Source organism: Psammomys obesus, unplaced genomic scaffold, assembly GCF_907164565.1.
Source record: "Psammomys obesus unplaced genomic scaffold, mPsaObe1.curated_primary_1811, whole genome shotgun sequence".
NCBI lineage: Eukaryota > Metazoa > Chordata > Mammalia > Rodentia > Muridae > Psammomys > Psammomys obesus.
The window spans coordinates 15,397,404-15,416,605 of NW_026596149.1; the positions used below are offsets into that span (position 1 = coordinate 15,397,404).

The 19,202-nt window shown below is 47.0% G+C and overlaps 1 protein-coding gene across 3 annotated transcripts; it reads right to left on the minus strand.

The window, feature by feature from the left end:
• Window positions 1-238: 238 nt before the first annotated feature.
• On the minus strand, window positions 239-18,986 carry Gata3 (GATA binding protein 3). 3 transcript variants are annotated; one of them, XM_055593887.1, is made up of 5 exons: window positions 18,767-18,986; window positions 15,870-16,439; window positions 10,459-10,604; window positions 5,051-5,176; window positions 239-640 (listed from the first exon to the last, which is right to left on the minus strand). In XM_055593887.1, exons 1-5 carry the CDS (start codon window positions 18,984-18,986, stop codon window positions 356-358), a joined length of 1,347 nt encoding a protein of 448 aa, XP_055449862.1. In that variant the 3' UTR covers window positions 239-355. The 3 variants fall into 3 exon arrangements, with proteins under 3 accessions (XP_055449862.1, XP_055449864.1, XP_055449863.1); XM_055593889.1 differs by having other exon boundaries at window positions 10,459-10,601; window positions 15,870-16,406; window positions 18,746-18,986; XM_055593888.1 differs by having other exon boundaries at window positions 15,870-16,406; window positions 18,746-18,986.
• Between the last annotated feature and the right edge of the window lie 216 nt (window positions 18,987-19,202).

Here is a 19,202-nt window from a genome sequence, read left to right on the forward strand (position 1 = left end):
TTACAGCTATCCAGGTACAATAAAGTCTTCCTCAAATGTACAGTATTTCTTACAATATAAGTTATATGCAATGTTCAGCAATATTTTTTTTTCACAGCACTAGAGACCCTGTTAAATAGGGAATATGAGTCTGAATGGCTTATTCACAAATGGGATCCGGATTCAGTGGTTGGAACACAGACACCACCCGGAGCTCCTTTGAAAAAGAAGCAAACATTTTGCTTTCTGCCTTCAAAAAACACAGATCTGTCGCTTTCGGGCTTCATGATACTGCTCCTGCAAAAACGCAAGTGGAAGGGGTCAGAGGGACTCTTTGCAGACTCGGAGACTCGTTGAACTTGTGGAGCAGGGCTCTCTACCCCATGGCGGTGACCATGCTGGAAGGATGGTGAGGTCCAAAGGAGAGGCCGGAGGGCGGGTGCATGGGCGTCGGCGTGGTCAGCATGTGGCTGGAGTGGCTGAACGGGGCGATGTGACTCAGGGAAGACATATGTCTGGAGAGGGCGGCTGGGTTGAAGGAGCTGCTCTTGGGGAAGTCCTCCAGCGCGTCATGCACCTTTTTGCACTTTTTGGATTTGCTAGACATCTTCCGGTTTCGGGTCTGGATGCCTTCCTTCTTCATAGTCAGGGGTCTGTTAATCTAAACAAAGATCAATTTTTTTTTTTTTTTTTACTTTTTTTGCTGCCTTTGATGGTACAGGCTTTTGCACAGTAGCAGCAGCCCTGCCACCTGCCCCAGGCCAGGGATATGTTTCCTTTTTGGTTGCCTCTTCCTTCTTCCCACCTGCTCCTTCCTTTTTTGCAGACACCTAGGTACTGCAGGTCTGCTGTACAGGGCTTCTGATTCAGCTGCCACTGCTCTCAACCCCCCCCCCCCCACACACACACACAATTCAACTAAGCTCATCACCGTCTCTGACTCAGGGGAAGTTGGCCCAGTCAGGGCCTGCCTAGTATTTGACAACTAAAATACAATAACATGGCATACTTCCTCAAGCTTTCCCTAAGATATTTCATGAGAAGATAGGCTGAGGCATTTTTTTTTGGGGGGGGGGGAAGAATGACACCATTTTGTTTATTTGTTTGATGAATCTACTTTGGTACTTGCTACACAGAGCCAGACAGTCAAGCCTACGGTGTTGAAATCCGTCTTTCTGGGAAACTAGGTCTCTGGTACCTCTCTGTAAGGTCTGGCTGCCACTCTTCCACCTGTGCTGGCAAAACCTTCCATTGGAATGTGTGTGTTCTAAGACTTTTGCCGGGAGGAGGTTTCTGGCGGTGGAAGCCAGGGCCTCACCCTGCTAAGAACTACACACACAGCCCAGAAGCCCTTGCTAAAGCTCTTCTAAAGGATAACTCTGTGCCCACATCACCCAACAGCAACCGAGGTGCTTGAAAGCTGTTGCTCTCCCTTAGCCTGCCTCGGCACTTCTATCTGTACAAGCAACTAAAACCAGCTAATCAACAAGGGTTTCACAACAGTCGGCAGGATCCAAAGTCCCTTGATGGCATGAAGGACACTCATGATCAAAACTAAAAACCAAGAATATATCAGATAAAGATGCAAAGCTCTACTCCGAAGATTGCTGGGTTGAAGGGAATGATGGCATATACCTGGAATGCATGGAGGGAGAGGAGGATTAGAAGTTCAAACCTAGCCTGAGCTACTAGCAAGACCATCACTAAAAGAGAGACAGAGACAGAGACAGACAAAGAGAGAGAGAAGAGAGTGAGCTAGACTTTGATATCTGAACATCTTTTTGGTTCCTGACTAAGCATCCTTTTTAAATGCATATAGTTTGGAGAATCAAGGATGGGACTTCACAAAGCTAACAGAGGCTCCTCTTCATGAAGAGCCAGGCAAGTCAATGTCACCAGTACACATCTGCTGCAAAGAATCAACTGCATATCTGGCTGTGTTCCCAGGGATGCAACCAAGACTCTTGACAAGAGGCAAGCAGGGCCCGGTTCTGCCTGCCATCCTAAGGGTAAAGAACCCAGACATCAGGCTTCTCAAATGTGAAGAAAAACTGTCTTGGCTCCTGTATTCACCTCTCTGCTCCTGAGGCTAGAAATGACAGTTAAGGAAGGAAAGATTCAAACGCCCAACAAGGACCAAGTTTCTGGGCGCAGTTAAGCACATGGCTTCCTGGTGCTTGCAGAGATCACCAGAGAGGAATAGAGAGCCCCACACTGGAGCCTCAGACTTTATTTGCCCCAGTGACAGGAAGACAGGGTGAGTAGAAGCAAAAGAGCCGAAGACAGTGCCAGAGAAATGTCTCAGAGCTCCTTCTTCAGGTTGTCAGGAAGATAAAGACACCGCCCACAGAGATGACAGGTACCCGCTCCCGCATCAGACCTTCCCTAAGATAATGCCTAGATACACCACTGTGTACACCGATGGCTAGATGTACACAGTCAGATATCTAAATATAATATCTGGTGATACCAATAGCTACACGGCCACAGAGAGCTAGTCACAACACACCTAGATACGCTGATGGAGAGATAGGTAATCATCTGAACACCCAGATAAGAAGAGAGGAGCCCGTGGCATACATGTGTAGACACGGCATGGGCAGGAGGAATCGCACGCCAAGAAAATGGTCGTAGATTATTATCTTATTGTTAAATACACCTAAGTTGCCTCCTTTGATGAATCTTTACTAAGCCAAAAGGCAGAAGAAGGGGGGGAAACAAAAACAAAAACTGCACACATTTGAATGAGAAAATCCTCCCCCGTCGCTTTAAGCTTATAACTGTAGCACTTGGGGGCTGAAGCAGAGAGACTGCTGGGTCCAGGGGAGAATAAGAGAGGAATGAGTAACAGAGAAAAAGTCACTAGGTTGAGAGCGAGCGTGACTCTACTAAATAACGCTTGCCTCACATGCATAAAGCTCTGTGTGCCATCCCTGGTACCACTGGGGAAGAGCTCATTATTGCTCAAAAATATGCACACACATATTTATGTGAGAAAGCAGCTTCATCGTAGCTCATCACTACTATCTAAAAACATTATAGCTAGCTAGTTTCCTGTGATTCTATGACTCCATGAAGGTGGTAAAGAAATACACGCACACGGCAGTTCATGGAGGTCGTGTTGCACGGCCAGGTTCTTTTTCCAAGTCTCCCGACACCCCTGATGCTCCCAACCTCTGAGCAAGGTCTTTAACACCCTGAGATCAGCCCCGACTTCATCAGTTATGTTACCTTGTGCTCTTCTAGTACAACTGAAATAGTCTTTGCCCAGTCTACGTCTCAGGACTTTCTAAGGCTCACACCTTGTCAAGTAACTCTTAGTTGGAAACTGTAGCTCAGAAAATAACTACATGGGTTTTGTGGATGCATGGAGAGCTAATATACTAGAATATTCCGGCCCCACCAGATTCTGATCATAAATCTTTCTACCTCCTCAGCCCCATATTTGAAAGCAGGTGTCCCATGGCCCCAGGAGTTGGGGGTGGGACACAGAAGATCCTTCTTGGGAAGCCTCAAGTTTCCTTACACTGGGGACCATGTCAAGAGATTTGAGTTTAGACTCCCATGGAATCCCAGAGAGAAAGACACAGAGAAGGGGGGGGGGTGCTTCCTCTTCAATTCTCAGGTATTCCTGAGTAAAGAGAGTTAACTGCCAGAATAGCCACAAGCAAAAATTTCTGCTTCTTCCTCATTCCTTCCAGACTCTGCCAAAGGCAAAAGACTTCAGGAGAATCAGGTAAAGTTGAGAAACTGGAGGCAGGTGACATTCCCCCCACCCTCTTGGGAATAACTATACATTTGAGGCTGTCTTCTGATACAAAGTGAGTTCAAGGCCAACCTAGGCAATATGAGATCCCCATTTCGAAAAAGAAAAAAAAAATGGTGGAGTAGATCCAGCTAGAATCTGGTGACTGGCAGTTATCATTCTGCTAATGGTGTCTAGAAAGGAGAAGTAACCACTTGTTTTCCCTAGCGTTCCAACCTCACTCTTTCCCTTAGTTGTTCACATGTCAAAACTGGTTGGGACAAAGACATTCAATGAAACTTCAGCTCATGTTTGTCACACAGGGGAACATTTGAAGTTCACAGCACAGAGACAGCCAAAGCTTTTTCTCACCAGTAACCAAATCTGTCTGTCCTATTTGGCTCAGAGATAGACAGCAGCACAGCACATTTATTTTTATTTATCTTTGTCCCTTCCTCCTGCAAGAGAGGTAAACAATCCGACCAGTGCCCACCCAGCCTCACCTCGAGCCATGAAAGGGAATATCAAAACAGAATTGGTGATTTCTTGTTCTGTTTTGTCTGGCTGTCTGACGATTCACTTTGCAGACCAGGCTGGCCCAGAGCTCCCAGCAATCTACCTGCATCTGTCTTCCAAGCACTGGGATTAAAGTTATCTGCCATCCGACCTGGCTTTAGAGCTGATAATTTTTCTGTTTTCCAAGATGTTCCCCCCCTTAAAACCTATACAATATTTATCAGGTTTTAAGCTCACATAAAAACTGAGTAAAACATGTTAAGTGGGTAGCTGGCTGCATTCTTCTCCATTTTGTTGTTGTTTTTGAGGCAGTATCTTGTCATGTAGCCTCGACTGACCCTGTATTAGTTATGCCATGTTGGCCTCCAACTCACGGCGGTCCTCCTGTCTCAGCATTCTAATTGCCAGGATTATAGGAATGATTCCAAACCCAGGTTCCCCTCTGTCTCTAACCCCTTTCCTCTTAGCAAAGATATCTTTAAAACTCTATTCAGCCACATGTAATGACTGGCCTCATCTGTAGTCCTGGCACCCTGGAAGCTGAAACAGGAGAACCAGAAGGAGTTTAAGGCCGGCCCCCTCTACATGAAGAGTTCAAAGCTAGCCTGGTATTTATAAAACAGGTGACTCAGGATGACCAAGAGATACAAATAATAAATTCAGCCCTACTATGTTGATAATCTAAACAAACCACTCAACTCCAAAGAGGGTGACTGAAACCCACCAGAAAGCTGGATGCTGGGGCTGTTTTACGATCACGGTCAGGGTCCCTCCCCATCCTCGACCATGGCTGGTTCCAGCCCCACTTACATTGTGCAGCTTGTAGTAGAGTCCACAGGCATTGCAGACAGGGTCTCCATTAGCGTTCCTCCTCCAGAGGGTGGTGGTGGTGGTCTGACAGTTCGCACAGGATGTCCCTGCTCTCCTCGCTGCCGACTGGAGGGTGGGGAGAGAGGAGAGGATAAAATTGAAACAAATAGCAAATGTATCAGCAGAGCTACAGAGACAGGCTTGAATGAAAAAAAAAAAAAAAAAAGACATTGAAATCAAAACTAGCAAGTGGCCCACATGAAAGTCATCAAGAGCCCAGATCATCCTTGAGAAGAAAGATGCAGCCAGTTTAGTGTCTGGGGGTTTGTTGGACCTGAGCAGGCAAATGCCAAACTTGCTCTCTCCCAGAACACAACTGGGGAGAAGCAGGGTGCCAATGTCACTTCCTTGGGGACATTACCCACTCCCTCAATACGCCGCCAAGTTCAACTTTAAGAGTGACAATCTCCAATTAGCAGGGCTAATTCTGGTACCAAGCCGTTAGTCATTTCCACTCATCATTCCCAGGCCCATAAGAGTTCTTTTTCAAGAAAGACGATCAAAACTATTGATCTCTACCTCAGCTACTGGCTGTCGGGACACTCCCAGCAAGGGGAAAGCAAAGCTGAGCTAAGAAACCACTGGCTAGACTCCCAACTCAAGAAATGTTGAATTAGCTGGGCATGGTGGTGTTTGCCTGGAATTCCAGCACTCTGAGGCTGGGGCAGGAGGCTTACTGCTGGCTAGGAAGGCACAGTAAAAGAGGGAGGCAAGTGAGAATAAGCTATGCTTATACACATGTACGATGACGGGACAATAGCCTGATGAAGCCCTGATGAATACTTTGTGTGCTGAACTAAAATAATAAATTATAGACTGATGTGTAAATCCAGATATTTTAAGGACTACATCTCAAACAAACACACGAAAAAAACAACTTGATTCTGGAGAGTAGAGTTCTAACTGCAGGGTAAATTTTCCCTTTCAGAAGTGTGTGTATGTGTGTGTGAGGATAAGTGGCTGTGTGAGTGTGTGTTTGAGTGTGTGCATGTGTATACTCATGCCTCTGTGCTTGTGTGTGCACATGCATGTGTGTGTGTGTGTGTGTGTGTGTGTGTGTGTGTGTGTGTGTGTGTGTGTAGAGAACTCAGGGTACCATGATTTCGGGGCAGGACTTCTGTGTCAACAAGACCCTGCCCAATTGCCCTGTAGCCATCCCACACAAGACAGCCACCCTCAATTTTTTTAGGTAGGTAGCCGTCATGTAATGAAACAATCCAAAAACAAAAAAAGATTCTTTGAATATTTAGTAGAAATCCTGGACAGCACCTGCCCTCCCCACCCCACCCCCGACTCTGGTCCCCTGTCGCTTGGATGAAGTCAGGTATTTCCTACTTGCTGTTCTCTAGGGAGATGGAAAGTAGTCATAGGCCAAATATCAGCCTCCTCTTGAATTTTAATTCCTTGCTTATGCAGGCCTAGTGGCTCAGTCACACCTGTAATTCCTGCACTTGAAAGCTTGTAAGGCTGAATGAAGCAAGATTGTCACCCGTATGAGGCCGTCCTGAGCTACAGGACACTGTGGGCTGCAGAGATCCTGTCTCAAAAAGTACATTAAAATGACGTTAGTTCTGCTTTTCTTTAACAGGGAGAGATTGTTTTTAACATTTGTGCACTTGAATTTGTCAGGCAACTTTTCTAAGCACATTTTTTTTTTTAAATGAAAAATTAAACTCAGAACTATTGAAAGAAAATGGAACTGTGGGCCATTCAGATGGCTCACAGTTAACGACACCCACAACTTGGGCTGACAACCTGAATCGTCAGAGCCCGTGTGCTGGAAGGAAAGAGCCAACTTCTACAAGTTATCTTTTGTCCTATACACATACACTCAAACACACACACACACACACACACACACACACACACACACACACTCGAATGCACACACCCACACATATACTCACACATAAATTAAAAAGAAGATGGAATTGTCACTTCTAAAATGACCCCCTCTTTCCCACCCTGAAAAAGAAAATGTTAACTCAAATTGAGTCTGGATCCTGAGCTCAAAATTAATAGTTAAAAAAAAAAAATGAATAAGTTATAATAAATAAATATATAAATTAAATAAAATAATAATAATAAAAAGAACAGAAGCAAAGCATTCAGTTACAAGGAGGAACTTCTGGGGGGTGGGGAGGAGAGATGGAGATTTGGCCCTGTGGAAGGGATGCTTAACAATAGCAAAAGGCCTGGGCTAGAGTCCCAGCTGCCTAAAAAAGAAAGACAAGAAAATTAGAAGAGAAGGAAGGAGAAAGTGGGTAGAAAAAAAATGGATGGCAAGAAGAAGGAAGGAAAATAGATTCTCTTATGACTTTAAGAACAGGAAAGTAAAACTACAGTGCCCCTTGCCTTAGTCTTTATCAATAGTGTATCAGGCACAAAGTTCCAGGAAATGCTCAAAGGCGTGCTTGGAAAACCCAGTGGCGACTCTGAATCCAGCAGACATAGTCTTTCTTTCAAAGCCCCTAGGTTGTCCTGCAGATCTGCACCCATGGGCTTTAAATAGCCAAACTTGGACCTTTTTTAAGTAATTCCTTTTGGAATTGTAAAGAAGTGAAATTAAAAACAGCCCTTCTCCATCATTGTGGATAAGGTGCTGCTTTTGTGCTATTTTGAAAAGACGTCACTAGTCACTAAGACCCAAGAGTGTTGATGCTGATTCTGGTGCCTTTGGCCACCTGCCTTTGTGAAATGTGATCATTTGATAGTTAAATAACGATTTCCCTCTTGTGCTCGCTGAAGAAAGTCCTACTGAAAACCAATGCCTAATGGTTTGTGACAATCATGTTGCATGTGATTATTATCACCTTCCGATGCTGTTTCAGAGAAAATATTCAGATAAAACGCAACAGTGTCCACTCAGGCTCCCAGCTCAGTGATTTTGAATGTATTATGTAAATATATAAAGCCAACTAATACAATGAGTGCTCTAAAGAAAGAATTCAGTACATACATAAATAATCCTTCGCAGTACATTTTAAATATCATTCATTCACACATGTCTCTGGAAAGACAGAGTTGATGCAAACTTTCAGAATCACACAGAACCACACTGCTGGGCTATGTGGCAGGGACTTCAATAAGTCCTCAAAGGAGGCCAGGTACTCAACCCTTTCTAGTTATAAGACATAAGAAAATTCTGGAACACTAGCCCTGGGGAAAGCTACAGATCTGGCCATCAGTCATCTCTTCTGTGTCAGTGTTTGATCTCACAGAGAAGCTAGCTACTTTACGGGTTGGGTGATCATCAGTAGGTCAGCAAATGTGTGAAGCAAAACTAGCAAGCCAGAAAGGCAGAGCAGAAGTGAAGGGTCAGGACAAGTAAGAAAGCTGAAAATGAAGCTCCAATGTTTTTAGCATGCATGAGCCTAGGCTTCTACACCGCAGCACGAAGGTAGGAAAAAGGAAGAAAAGAAAAACGGTTCCAGAAGTTTCTAAGTAGAGTGCATCTAACAGGGGAGGGAGAAAAACTGCTGTGATGGCTCAGAGGGGAAGGGTGCTGGCCAGCAAGCCTGATGATATGAGTTCAGTCCCCAGGAGAGCACTGACTCTTCCTCTGACTTTCACACATTCACTGTGGCGCGCGCACGCGCACGCGCGCACACACACACACACACACACACACACACACACACACAAATAAACATCAAAAGAGAGAGAAATGTCTGTAGGTCTCTGTGTAGCATGTCACTTGTAATGGAAATGAAAATGTCATACCTCCCCTCACCAGAGGTTAAGATAGACAGCTTAAATTGTGACAGCCTCTGAACACTAGAATTAAAAGCAATTGTCCCTGAAGGGTTCCACAGACTTCCTATGAAAGATGAGTGGAGGCAAACCTCTATAACATGGAAGTAGAACCCTCCCCTGTGTTCTCTCTACCGACAGATAAATTCTCCTTTATCCTTCAGAAAACCGACACTTTTCAGAACTTTTTAGGTGTCTTTCTCTTTAAAATTGAAAACTGTAATTGTACCAAGACTTATTTCAACAAGAATCTTTTTGTTGTTGGTCTGGGGGGGGTTGTTTGTTTGTTTGTTTGTTGAGGGTTTTTTTGTTTTGTTTTTTTACTTAGGCTCGGTTCTGAATGATTCATGGCATTCTTTTGTGGTGTGATCACACTCATTCTGAGCTAACACCTCCAGCTATTTTTTTTTTTTTAATGCTTCTTGTTCTGATCTGTCTAAGCATCTTGAAGTTTAAGTTGGGGAAGCTGAGCTGTTGTTTATGAGTTATCTGTAGCACTCAGATATCCGGCAGCTTTTTCCTAGGAAGTTGGCTTTGCACATAAGAGAAAGGGGGAAAAAAAAAACCTAAACTGCATGAGAAGTGGGGGGGGGGGTTGAGACAGTTGGAGAAAAGGGCAAAGATTAGATAGAATGAAGCCTAGAGATCTAAGATTGAAAAAAAAAAAAAATTTAAAGTCATGTTGGCACTTCCACCCCTAGAAAGTTTTCCTCTTTTCTGAAGAGGGTGTGAAAGGTGTTAAACTGTGCTGCTGTCTAGCAGGGAAGACAAATAATGCTTTTAAAAAGGAGTGCTGGAGTCTTATCTCTTGGTTTTTCGCTCTGTTTTTCCCCCTTGGAGTCTGCATAGGGAAATTCTTCCCCTCAGCTCAGTGAGCTTCAGCATTTTGATCTTGCCTGTGGGTAGGCGTCCCCTGCCAACTTCTCTTATTGTGTCTGTTATATACACTCACACTGTTCAGTCGGCCCAAGGTCCCAGAGTCAAGTTTACAAACAAATGCCTCCTGTTTGCCTTCTTTATAAATGCTCAATGGTTTGAGGTTTTCTCAAGTACTTTTAATCATCAAAAAGCTCAAGAAGAAAAAGGAGTGTGTGGTGGGAGCCAGAAACTATCGACCTATGGACAGTGTTTCAAAAAAAGTAAAACCAAAGGCTAGACGAGACCACAAGTCAAGACAGGCATCACAAAACTTCCCACAGGAGTCACCTGTGTAAAATCCTCACAGTGCCAGACCAAGAAGCACAGAAACAACAGGGCCCATCCTGAAATTCGGTTACTTCACTATCAATGCCATGACCCAGGCTGGCTTCAGACTCAAGAGATGGCAGAGGCCGGCCTTGAACTCCTGATCTTGTGGCTCTACCTCCTAAACTCTGGGTTTACAGGAGCACACTACCACACCATCAAGTCCTGATTAGAGCATTGGATAATGGAATAAAGGGGTTGAGGAGAGAAAAGGTAAAACCAAGGGAAGGAGAGTAAAACAAAGGAGAGGAAACTGCCCTGCCGCTTTCCTGCACAAAGCCGTTCATTCCAGGGAGACAACATGGAAAACACAGAATGGCTACATGAGTCCAGTCTTTCCAAGAACTTACCAGCCTTCGCTTGGGCTTGATAAGGGGCCGGTTCTGTCCATTCATTTTATGGTAGAGTCCACAGGCGTTGCAGAGATAGTGCCCAGTACCGTCTCGCCGCCACAGTGGGGTGGAGGTGGCCCCGCAGTTCACACACTCCCTGCCTTCTGGAAACAAGATCGCAGATAAGTCACTTATGGAAGGAAAGCATACAAAAAGGAGATGACATTTAGAATTCTGAGAGGAGGGTCTGTGGGATCCCTGTGTGAGCAAGGCACACACACACACCATGAAATCAGAAGGGAAAATAAAACCGAAAATGTTTCCAAACATTTTTGGGTCTCACCCCACCTCCAAAGTGCTCCAGAGTTACGGCCCTTCATATGTGACACAGCTATTCCCTGTAACAAACTGACTGCAGCACTCTTTACTTGATTTTGGTGAGAAAGATGGAGCAGAAAGGAAGGAGGAAGACTGACCCTTAAAAACATCTGCCTATGAACATGCCGAGTAGAGAGCAGCCGGGGAGGGGGGGGGTTGCAACGCAGAAGACTTCTTTCATTTTCCTCAAAAGGAAAAGTAAATGAAGCAAGCGAGGGCGACCCAATTCATCATCCATCATCGGCTGCTTCTACATAGATTGACTCAATAATGAAGATTAGAATGGGGAAAAATGAAGATTAATCAATGGCTTGGTAGATAAACAGATACTAGATGGATGTATTGATTGATCAATTGGCTGACTGACTGGGTGTCTAGAACATCACATTTTTTTTTAACTTCCAATAAAACTGTAAACACCCCTAGTTGCAAAGTCATAAATTAAGGCCCAGCAGGTCTGACTCATCCTCTTATTCTCACAGCCTCCCCTTCAAAAGATACCAACATTTCCCATAGCTTCCCAGCTGCTCTTGGAGGAACCACAGTTAGACTCTGGCCCCAGCCTGGCCAGCCAAGCAAGAGCTGATGGAAGGAAACAGTACAAGCCTATAGGAAGGAGATCTGCAAGAGGGGAAAAGCCAGGAGAGAAAAGGGCAGGGGGGAATAGAATGCAGGTCAGATACGGATTGGGAGAAGAAGCAAGTCAGTCGAGGAGGGGAGAATGTTAGTCCACTCATTAACTGAGGCCCAACTACAGCCTTTCTTTTTCCAAAACCACAAATAAACAAACAGAAAACCAGCTCAGCCAGGTTTGCTCGCTCCCAGAACCAGGGCTGCAGCGGGATAGGGATCCACTCCAGAAAGTTCCTCAGTAGAATGGGATCCCTGAAAAGAAAGGGGCCGAAGAGACTTTGCAACTTCCGAAAGGGCGGAAAGATCCTTTCTAGCGGAACCTCTCCCACTTTGGGGCAGGTGGAGAAATACACTAAAATGCTTGTGTCCTCAAGGCGAGGACACTCCGGGTGGTCCACCACAGAGGTGGGACAAGGTGATGAGAGGGAGACGCTCAAGGTGGATGAGGTAATGGAGAACAGCCCTAAAGGTTTCTCTGAGGAGGCCAAAGCTATCTAGAACATTTACCTAGCTTGTACAAGGTGCTGGGTTTGATCCCCAGCACTTAGAAGAGGGATCCCTTTGTATGGAGCTGTTAATCAATGACAAAGTAAAGAAAGAAACTCCAGAAGAGTAATTAGTGATTCTGGCTTCTCAGGAAAAGAACAAAATCTACCCTGGTAGACAGAAGACCTAATGCTTTTCGGAAAGCCCCAGATCAAGCCTGAAGAAACACCTGTGGCCTGCCACCTTCTCCAGGGACAATCCTAGCAATTTGACTTCAACCCTCTCAGCAAGTGGCCAGAAAACCATGAGAAATATTATCCTCTTCACCTTCTTATTACTCAGGGACCATGTGTAAACTTACTTTTTCAAAAGTGATTTAAGCAGGTAATTTATTTTTTTCCATCCAGATTACAACAAGGCTCCTTAGCTTGGGGTGGGCAGAGGACTCTCGTTTGTTGTACACCCCTGAGACCAGATATAAAACCTTACACATCCAGTAAAAGGTGCTGGAATGAGGTTAACTTTTCCTGGTTCCCCTCCAAGGTTCTGGGGTGCTTCATACTAAAGACAGCTTTCACGTAGGGTCAAACTCTGACGGGATATGGCCAATGGAAGGGATAGGTGGCTGAGGAGGTACCAGCTATAGTGCCATGACCAGGAGGCTTTGCTGCTTGAGCTTCCCAAATGTCTACTGCATCCACAGCCGGCATGCTGGGAGATAGCAGCAAGGGGCCATGGCCCAGCCAAAGCCTGCTTTTTAATCCTGTCTGCACAGGGGCCAGTTAGGTGCCCTTCCCTGCCTAAGCACTGGGTAAAAAGGAGCAGTGAAGCTTGCTGGCCACATGCTCCCTGTAGCAGGCACAGCAGAAGGGCAGCAAGCTTCTGCCCTGAGCAGCGTGAATGCCTAGGCACCCTGGCGCTGCTGAGGGGGATCTCCCAGCCTGTGGCCAGGCTGATTTCCTTTTCTTTGTCAGGCAGGAGGGAGGAAGACAGCTTCCTTTTCAGAGGGCCCTTGAAAGCAGAGAAGGCGGTTGCTCTAAGGCGGAGAGCCCTGCACACTAGAGCAATTTTCTGTCTTGATTCACTCCACAAGTTTTCGACTGTCTTGCATGGGTTTTTCTCTTTTCATTTCCCCTTGCCTCTACTGTGACTTTAGCACACAGGCAATTTTCCTAATGGAGGGACTCTCCTGCTTTCTGTCTTCCTCTTGCCTCTCCCCCTGTCTGCTGTGAGCTGCCAGGCAGACACCTCTCCTAGGTGACAAGAACCACAGAGCAGTGAGGCCTCTTGACATTCAACAGCCATTTTCAAATGGCCCTTGGGCTTCGGGCCGAAACCCTGAAACTGGGCTGAGTAGGAGCAGGAGGGTAAGATATTCTTCTCAGGAGGGCGGAAGGAGATACCCAAATCCAAAAGTGACCAGGGAAACGGGGGTGGGGGGTGGGGGGGGGGATGGCCCTTCAGAGAAAAAAAATAAAAGCAACAGCAACAGCCTTGTCTTTTGTTCACAAAGATAGATCCCAGACGAAAAGCAAAGACACCAAGAAAGCAATGACCATAGCTTTCTCCAAAGCACTACAACAATTCTCACTGGCCCCTCTTTTCTGTTTCCTCCAACAAATGCATCTGCAAAGAGGAAACAGAAAGGAAAGGGGAGAAAGAGGTGAAGGGAGGAAGGGAAGGGAACAGGGAGCAGAAAGGAAGGGAGCTGACCTAATAGAATCTGCTCTACTAGAATTCTGACCAGTCTGCCCTCTGCATACTGAGGGCTTCTAGAAACTTCCCTCTATACTCCAAAAGTCCCAGGCCCTCTGTGGGCCAGGTGTGCCACTCTTGGTTTTTATGACTGTGAGAAGGGAGTAAAAAAGAGGAAGTAAAAATCCAAATTACAATGATTTTCCTCCTTCACCAAAGTAATAAACAAACAAACAAGGTGCATGCATAGGAATTCCTGGTTCCCCGGTTAGAAAAGGCCTAGTACTGCCCCCCCAACCCCCATTCTGCTTCACAAACTTCAGGAAAAGATGAGATAAAGAAACAGATCAAACCCAAGGACAAAAAGTATGCAAAATGCAAACCCAAGGAAGTGGAAAAGTGAGTCTCTTGGAAAGTCAGCCCCTCTCCCCCTCACAGCCACCATATCAGGCTCATCCCTAACCTCAGAGCCCTACCAGTAGAGAGAAATTTTGTTTTGTTTTGTTTTGAAACCCTATTGCAACCTCAAAATACACAGTCCTGGTTCCTTGCTCTCAACCCTCCAGCAGAATATGAGAAGGCAACCAGCACCTTGAAGGTCTCTCTAGTCCAGCGCCTTCGACTCCCCACAACCCAGTTCTTCTTGCCTAGGCACCTTCAGCAGACCACATTCCTCCCTCAGCTCGCCCTTCCTCTAGCTTTCTTTTTGACTCTACCAACGAGGCTCTACCTCCTTCTCCCTCCTGCCTACTTTCATGTACTGAACATGCAGGTCTGAGTTTTTCTGTCAGCCTAACCGCATCCGGACTCTATTAAAGTTCCTGGCCCAGGATAAACAATGCAACTGTCGCGTGCAGCCGTCTGAAAATAATTGGATTAGCTAAAACATATCAACTAAATAGAGACAGTCCTGCTCAGGCAGTCAGACTGAATGTCACCCTGGGAAGAAAAAAAGGGAAAGAAAGGAAGGAAGAAAAAGAAAAGAAAACCCTGAAAACCGATCTCCTGGTCACTGAGCTCCCAGCACCCCTCTCTGAAGCATGATAGTCTGAAAAGTGCTCATCCAGCCCTCCAGAGACAATGGATTATTTTTGTAACCATTGCTTTTTTTTTTTTTATGCGATCTAAGTAGCTGGCGTGGCCTACTCTGAAAAGAACACACCTTATGAGACATAACCATCTTCACAAAATCCCTTCTAAAAATACACTTCAGTCTGATCACAATCTCTTTTGACTGAAATGCTTCTCGTAGCCACGGATTGAGAGCGAATGTGTCTTGTTTCTAAAGCAAAGAAAAATTCTGCATGTGTATGCTTTTCCTGCAACATCCTCCATAGAAAAAAAATCTCTCGGGGTGCTGGGAAACACAGTCTGCTTTTGAGGGGAAGGGAAGGGAAAGCGGAAGCATACACCTGCAGAATCTTTTTTCAGCCCTTCTGTAAACCTCGCCTGGCTTCCAATCAACTCCAAGAATCATGCAAAGTTAACACAGAATGTTCGAAAAGACACTAGGTAACTGACTAGGCAAGGGAAGCTTGACGTTCCTTCAGCTCTGCACCCCACCAGGAACCCACCTCCTTCCCTCAGAAGTCCAGCTAAGAGTTCCGTTTCCACGCAAAGCCTGCTGCTTTTCCAAAGTGTCTGCCTCCTTCCCAAATGACACAGACACACACTTTATTTATACATGTCTCTGTAAAGGACAGTCCCTGGCTATAGACCCAGTGACCCTCTGTGAGGGGAGGGGAAGAGGAACAGTCCCACTGCCAGAGGCCAAAGGGGTCATAGAAGGGACCTGTGTTTGTTTAGGTTGGAGGAGGTTTCGTTTTAGCTTTAAACACTACAGATTTATTCCTGGGGCCTTCCATTTGGTCTTGGAAACTAAAGGTTAGTGGTAGAATCCAGAAGTCCCTCAGCTGGCAGGAGGAGAGGGTACCCATTTGTTTTTGTTAGTCTTTTTCGTTTCCCAGCTCACTGGGGTGGGGAGGGTGTGGAGGGGGGATTACAATTAGATCACACTTCCCCTCTGCAGCCTAAGTCAGTGGGAGTTAAGACACATCACATTCTTCCCAGGCTGGAAGAACGGAAGAAAGTAGATCTCTGAAGGACTGGGCAATACCTGTAGCCCTCCCAGAGATCCTTATTTTGGAGGGAAGGAAGCCCCCTTTCTGTCCTGACCCGGGTGTGATGGGAACAGGAGGGAGCAAAAGAAAGATTCCCGGGGTGGAGGTGGCGCTTACCTGTACTGGATCGCGCCTTGGGCCTCGATTTACATCCGAACCCGGTAGGGGATCCTCCCAGCAGGCTGCTGGGTGGGAAGAGTCCGGAGCTGTACTCGGGCACGTAGGGCGGATAGGTAGTAATGGGGTGGTGGGCTGAGGACGAGGCCCCTCCCAGGGTGGTCATGCTGCCTCGGGAGTGGGACGCCTCCAACTTCATGCTATCAGGAAGCGGCACCTGATACTTGAGGCACTCTTTCTCATCTTGCCTGGCCGATCCGGCCGATCCCGGGGTGGACAGCGACGGGTCTGGGGAGACGTCCTTAGGAGGGGTGGGCGGGAAGGTGAAGAGATGCGGACTGGAGTGGCCCGCGGCCAGAGAAGAGGATGAAGCCGGAGGGTAGACAGACAGCGGCCCTGGAGAGCCGTGGTGGATGGACGTCTTGGAGAAGGGGCTGAGGTTCCAGGGCGAAGCGGTATGGTGGCTGCTCAGGGCTTTGCCGCCATCCAGCCAAGGCAGGGATCCGTGCAGCAGAGGCGGGCGGCATACCTGGCTTCCTGCGACGCCAGCGATGGCGGGGAAAGAGGAGAAAAGAGAGGACAGCAGTGAGAGCTGCTCTCAGACACACCTGGAGATTCTCCCCCTGGCGCCCCCAACCTCCCAGTCAACAACCTCCTGGCCCAAAGGCCAGAGGGCTCAAACCTCCTATAATCTCCGTGGTCCCAGGAGTACCAGGCCCACACACCTCAAGATGGAAGCAGGCCCTGTCCACACCTATCAACTCTAAAACGAAAGGCCTGCTCCTAAATGCTCCAAAGGAGTTGCAAGGACATGGAGAAAAGGTGCCTTGGCTTATTTGTCCTGTTGAAATACGCAGTCTAAACCAGATTCCCTGGAGTCCATTCTCTCTCTCCCTAGAACCTGCCTTGATTTATTGGTTCCTTTCAATGGCCCTGATTCTCTCACCGCAGACTTAATCCCAACCGGGCTGATAAGAGTCAGTGTGAATGATGAGGCCCGAAGGATGAGGTGGGCCCGCACCACTGCTCTACCCCAAAGAGGCCCAACTCCCAACACCTAACGCAAGGAAGGCAGGGTGCATCTGAGAGTTAATTTCAGCAGTGTTCAATGCTTGATTAGAACTGGCAACACTGCTTCCAGAAGGCCTAAAAAGGAAATTTGCGTGGACATTTTCATTGCCCAGACCCTTCAGGTTATCCATATCTGAATTCTGGGATCCCCCACGCCCTGCTCTTTTCTCACCCTTCCAAATCTTACAGGAAAAGAAAATAAAACAAAATCCCTAGACCCTCAAGACTATCCTGTTCACAGGGGTGGTATGTGAATTTTTGTACCTGAGACACAAAATCCCAGTTTATGTGTTTATTTCAAACCATGGGTGACTCATATACAGAGTATGTTTAGCCTTCACTTAAAATACACAATTTTAGGGCATTCATGGGTTATCCAACTCCGTACTCTCTGATAGGGGAACCTTTAAACTCCAAGCGCAAATCTACACTCTTATCGATCTTTTCAATCCACTATCTGCCTCAGCATTCGACACTCTAGTCAACCATTAAGAACAATACTGAAACTAAAATCTTAAGCGAGGGGAAGGGGAGGGGAGTCAAGAGAGACGGAGAATTCTTTTGAATGCCAAGGGTTAAGGTTTTTTTTTTTTTTTTTTTTTTCATGCAGGAAGTAGTATAGTAAATAACATTAGGTCTGATCTACCTCATTTCCACTTAACTGCTCATCTGCACACAACCGGAGCAGAGAGCACCCCGTCCGCAGAAACCTGGCGGCTGTAAGGCAGAGGATGCCTGCTGCCTGAGGGGCTGTGTCATAGGCGCCAACGCTGGCTCTGGGTGGGAAGACCTGAGCAGACCTCCGGCTGACTGAGAAAACCTCACAATTTCTTCCCTTCGGTATTTTGCTCGTTTATTAAGCACATACTTACAGCTGGGAAATGTTAAGAGTCCCCTGTCCCAACCACACAAGCCTGAGTTGTTGTTGTTGTTGTTTTAAACACCTCAGAACTTCCCTAAACTTCTCAAGGTGAATGGTTTGGGGGTTGGGAGGGACTGAAAACTCTCCTACTTAAAAAGAAACTTTGATGTATCCTCAATCTTTGAGGAGCCTATTGGAACCGCAGTAGGCCAGAGGAGAAAATGTGGCCAGGGTTGCTGGCAGTTAAGCTAAAAGCAAAGACAGTAGGAAACTTCTGTGTAGCCGGGAGTCTACGCAAGCCTGACTTTTCTTCAGTTTAAGGTTTCCTCCCTCAGTACCGTGTCAACCACCAGATTATCTTCCTCCAAGCCACTAGTAGGTAGGAAACTTGCCGAAAACTCAAAGTCACTAGCTTCGGGGAGGCAAAGTCAAAAAAAGTAGAAATAAATACATGTGCTTGGGCCTTTGAAAATATAAAAGGAGAAACAAATGGCAAGGCACTGGCGGAAGACCACTTCCACCAAAAAACTCTTAGCTGGAATCCCTTCGGAGGAGCCCAGGTCCAAGCCGGCCTGGCACTGCTGCCCGGCCTGAAGGGCTCAGCGCCTGCAGGCACAGCTTAAGACTACCCGGGCTGCAAAACCTACAACGGCATACGGACCAGGGCTGCGTCCCAGCGCTTGCCAGGTGAGAAACTGGCCCAGACAACACCCGCAGAGAAAGATGCCTGCTGCACTCTTTAAAAAAAAAAAAAACAACCACTCTCCCAACTAGCGACACTGCTTCCTCGCCCATTTCCGGGCCTCAATTTTTTTTTTAAATGAACTAGTGACACACTTAGGGGCTTTCGCTTGCTCTGCCCTGCCAGCCAGTCTCTGGCGGTCCCCGGGACCCAGGAAAACACTCGCGGATGCAGAGGGTTCCGGCACCAGGGTGGACTCACCGTGGTGGGTCGGAGGGTACCTCTGCACGGTAGCCCTGACCGAGTTTCCGTAGTAGGACGGGACGTGGTTGCCTTGGCCATCGATGTTAAAAAGGACGTCCACCTCTTCCGTCAGCGGATACTGCGCCGGGTCCATGTACGAGTGGCCGAGGCCCGGGTGGTGCGAGTCCGGGTGCTGCCCGTTGAGCACCGCGGGGTGGTGGTGGCTGACCCAGCGCGGCTGGTCCGCGGTCACCTCCATGTCCTCAGCTGTGCTCGCGCCCTCTCGCCGGGCCCGGAACCCTCGCGGGTAGAGGGAGGGCTGTCGGCCTGGGAGGTCCGCGGACTCCTGCCGTCGGAGGCCGGGGAGAGGGATCGTTTAATGGCTTGTTTGTAGTGAGGAGGATAGGAAAGGTGAGCCAAACGGAGGGTTTAGGGAGGAAAGAAAAATCTTCGCTGGATTGTTTAGCAAAAGAAA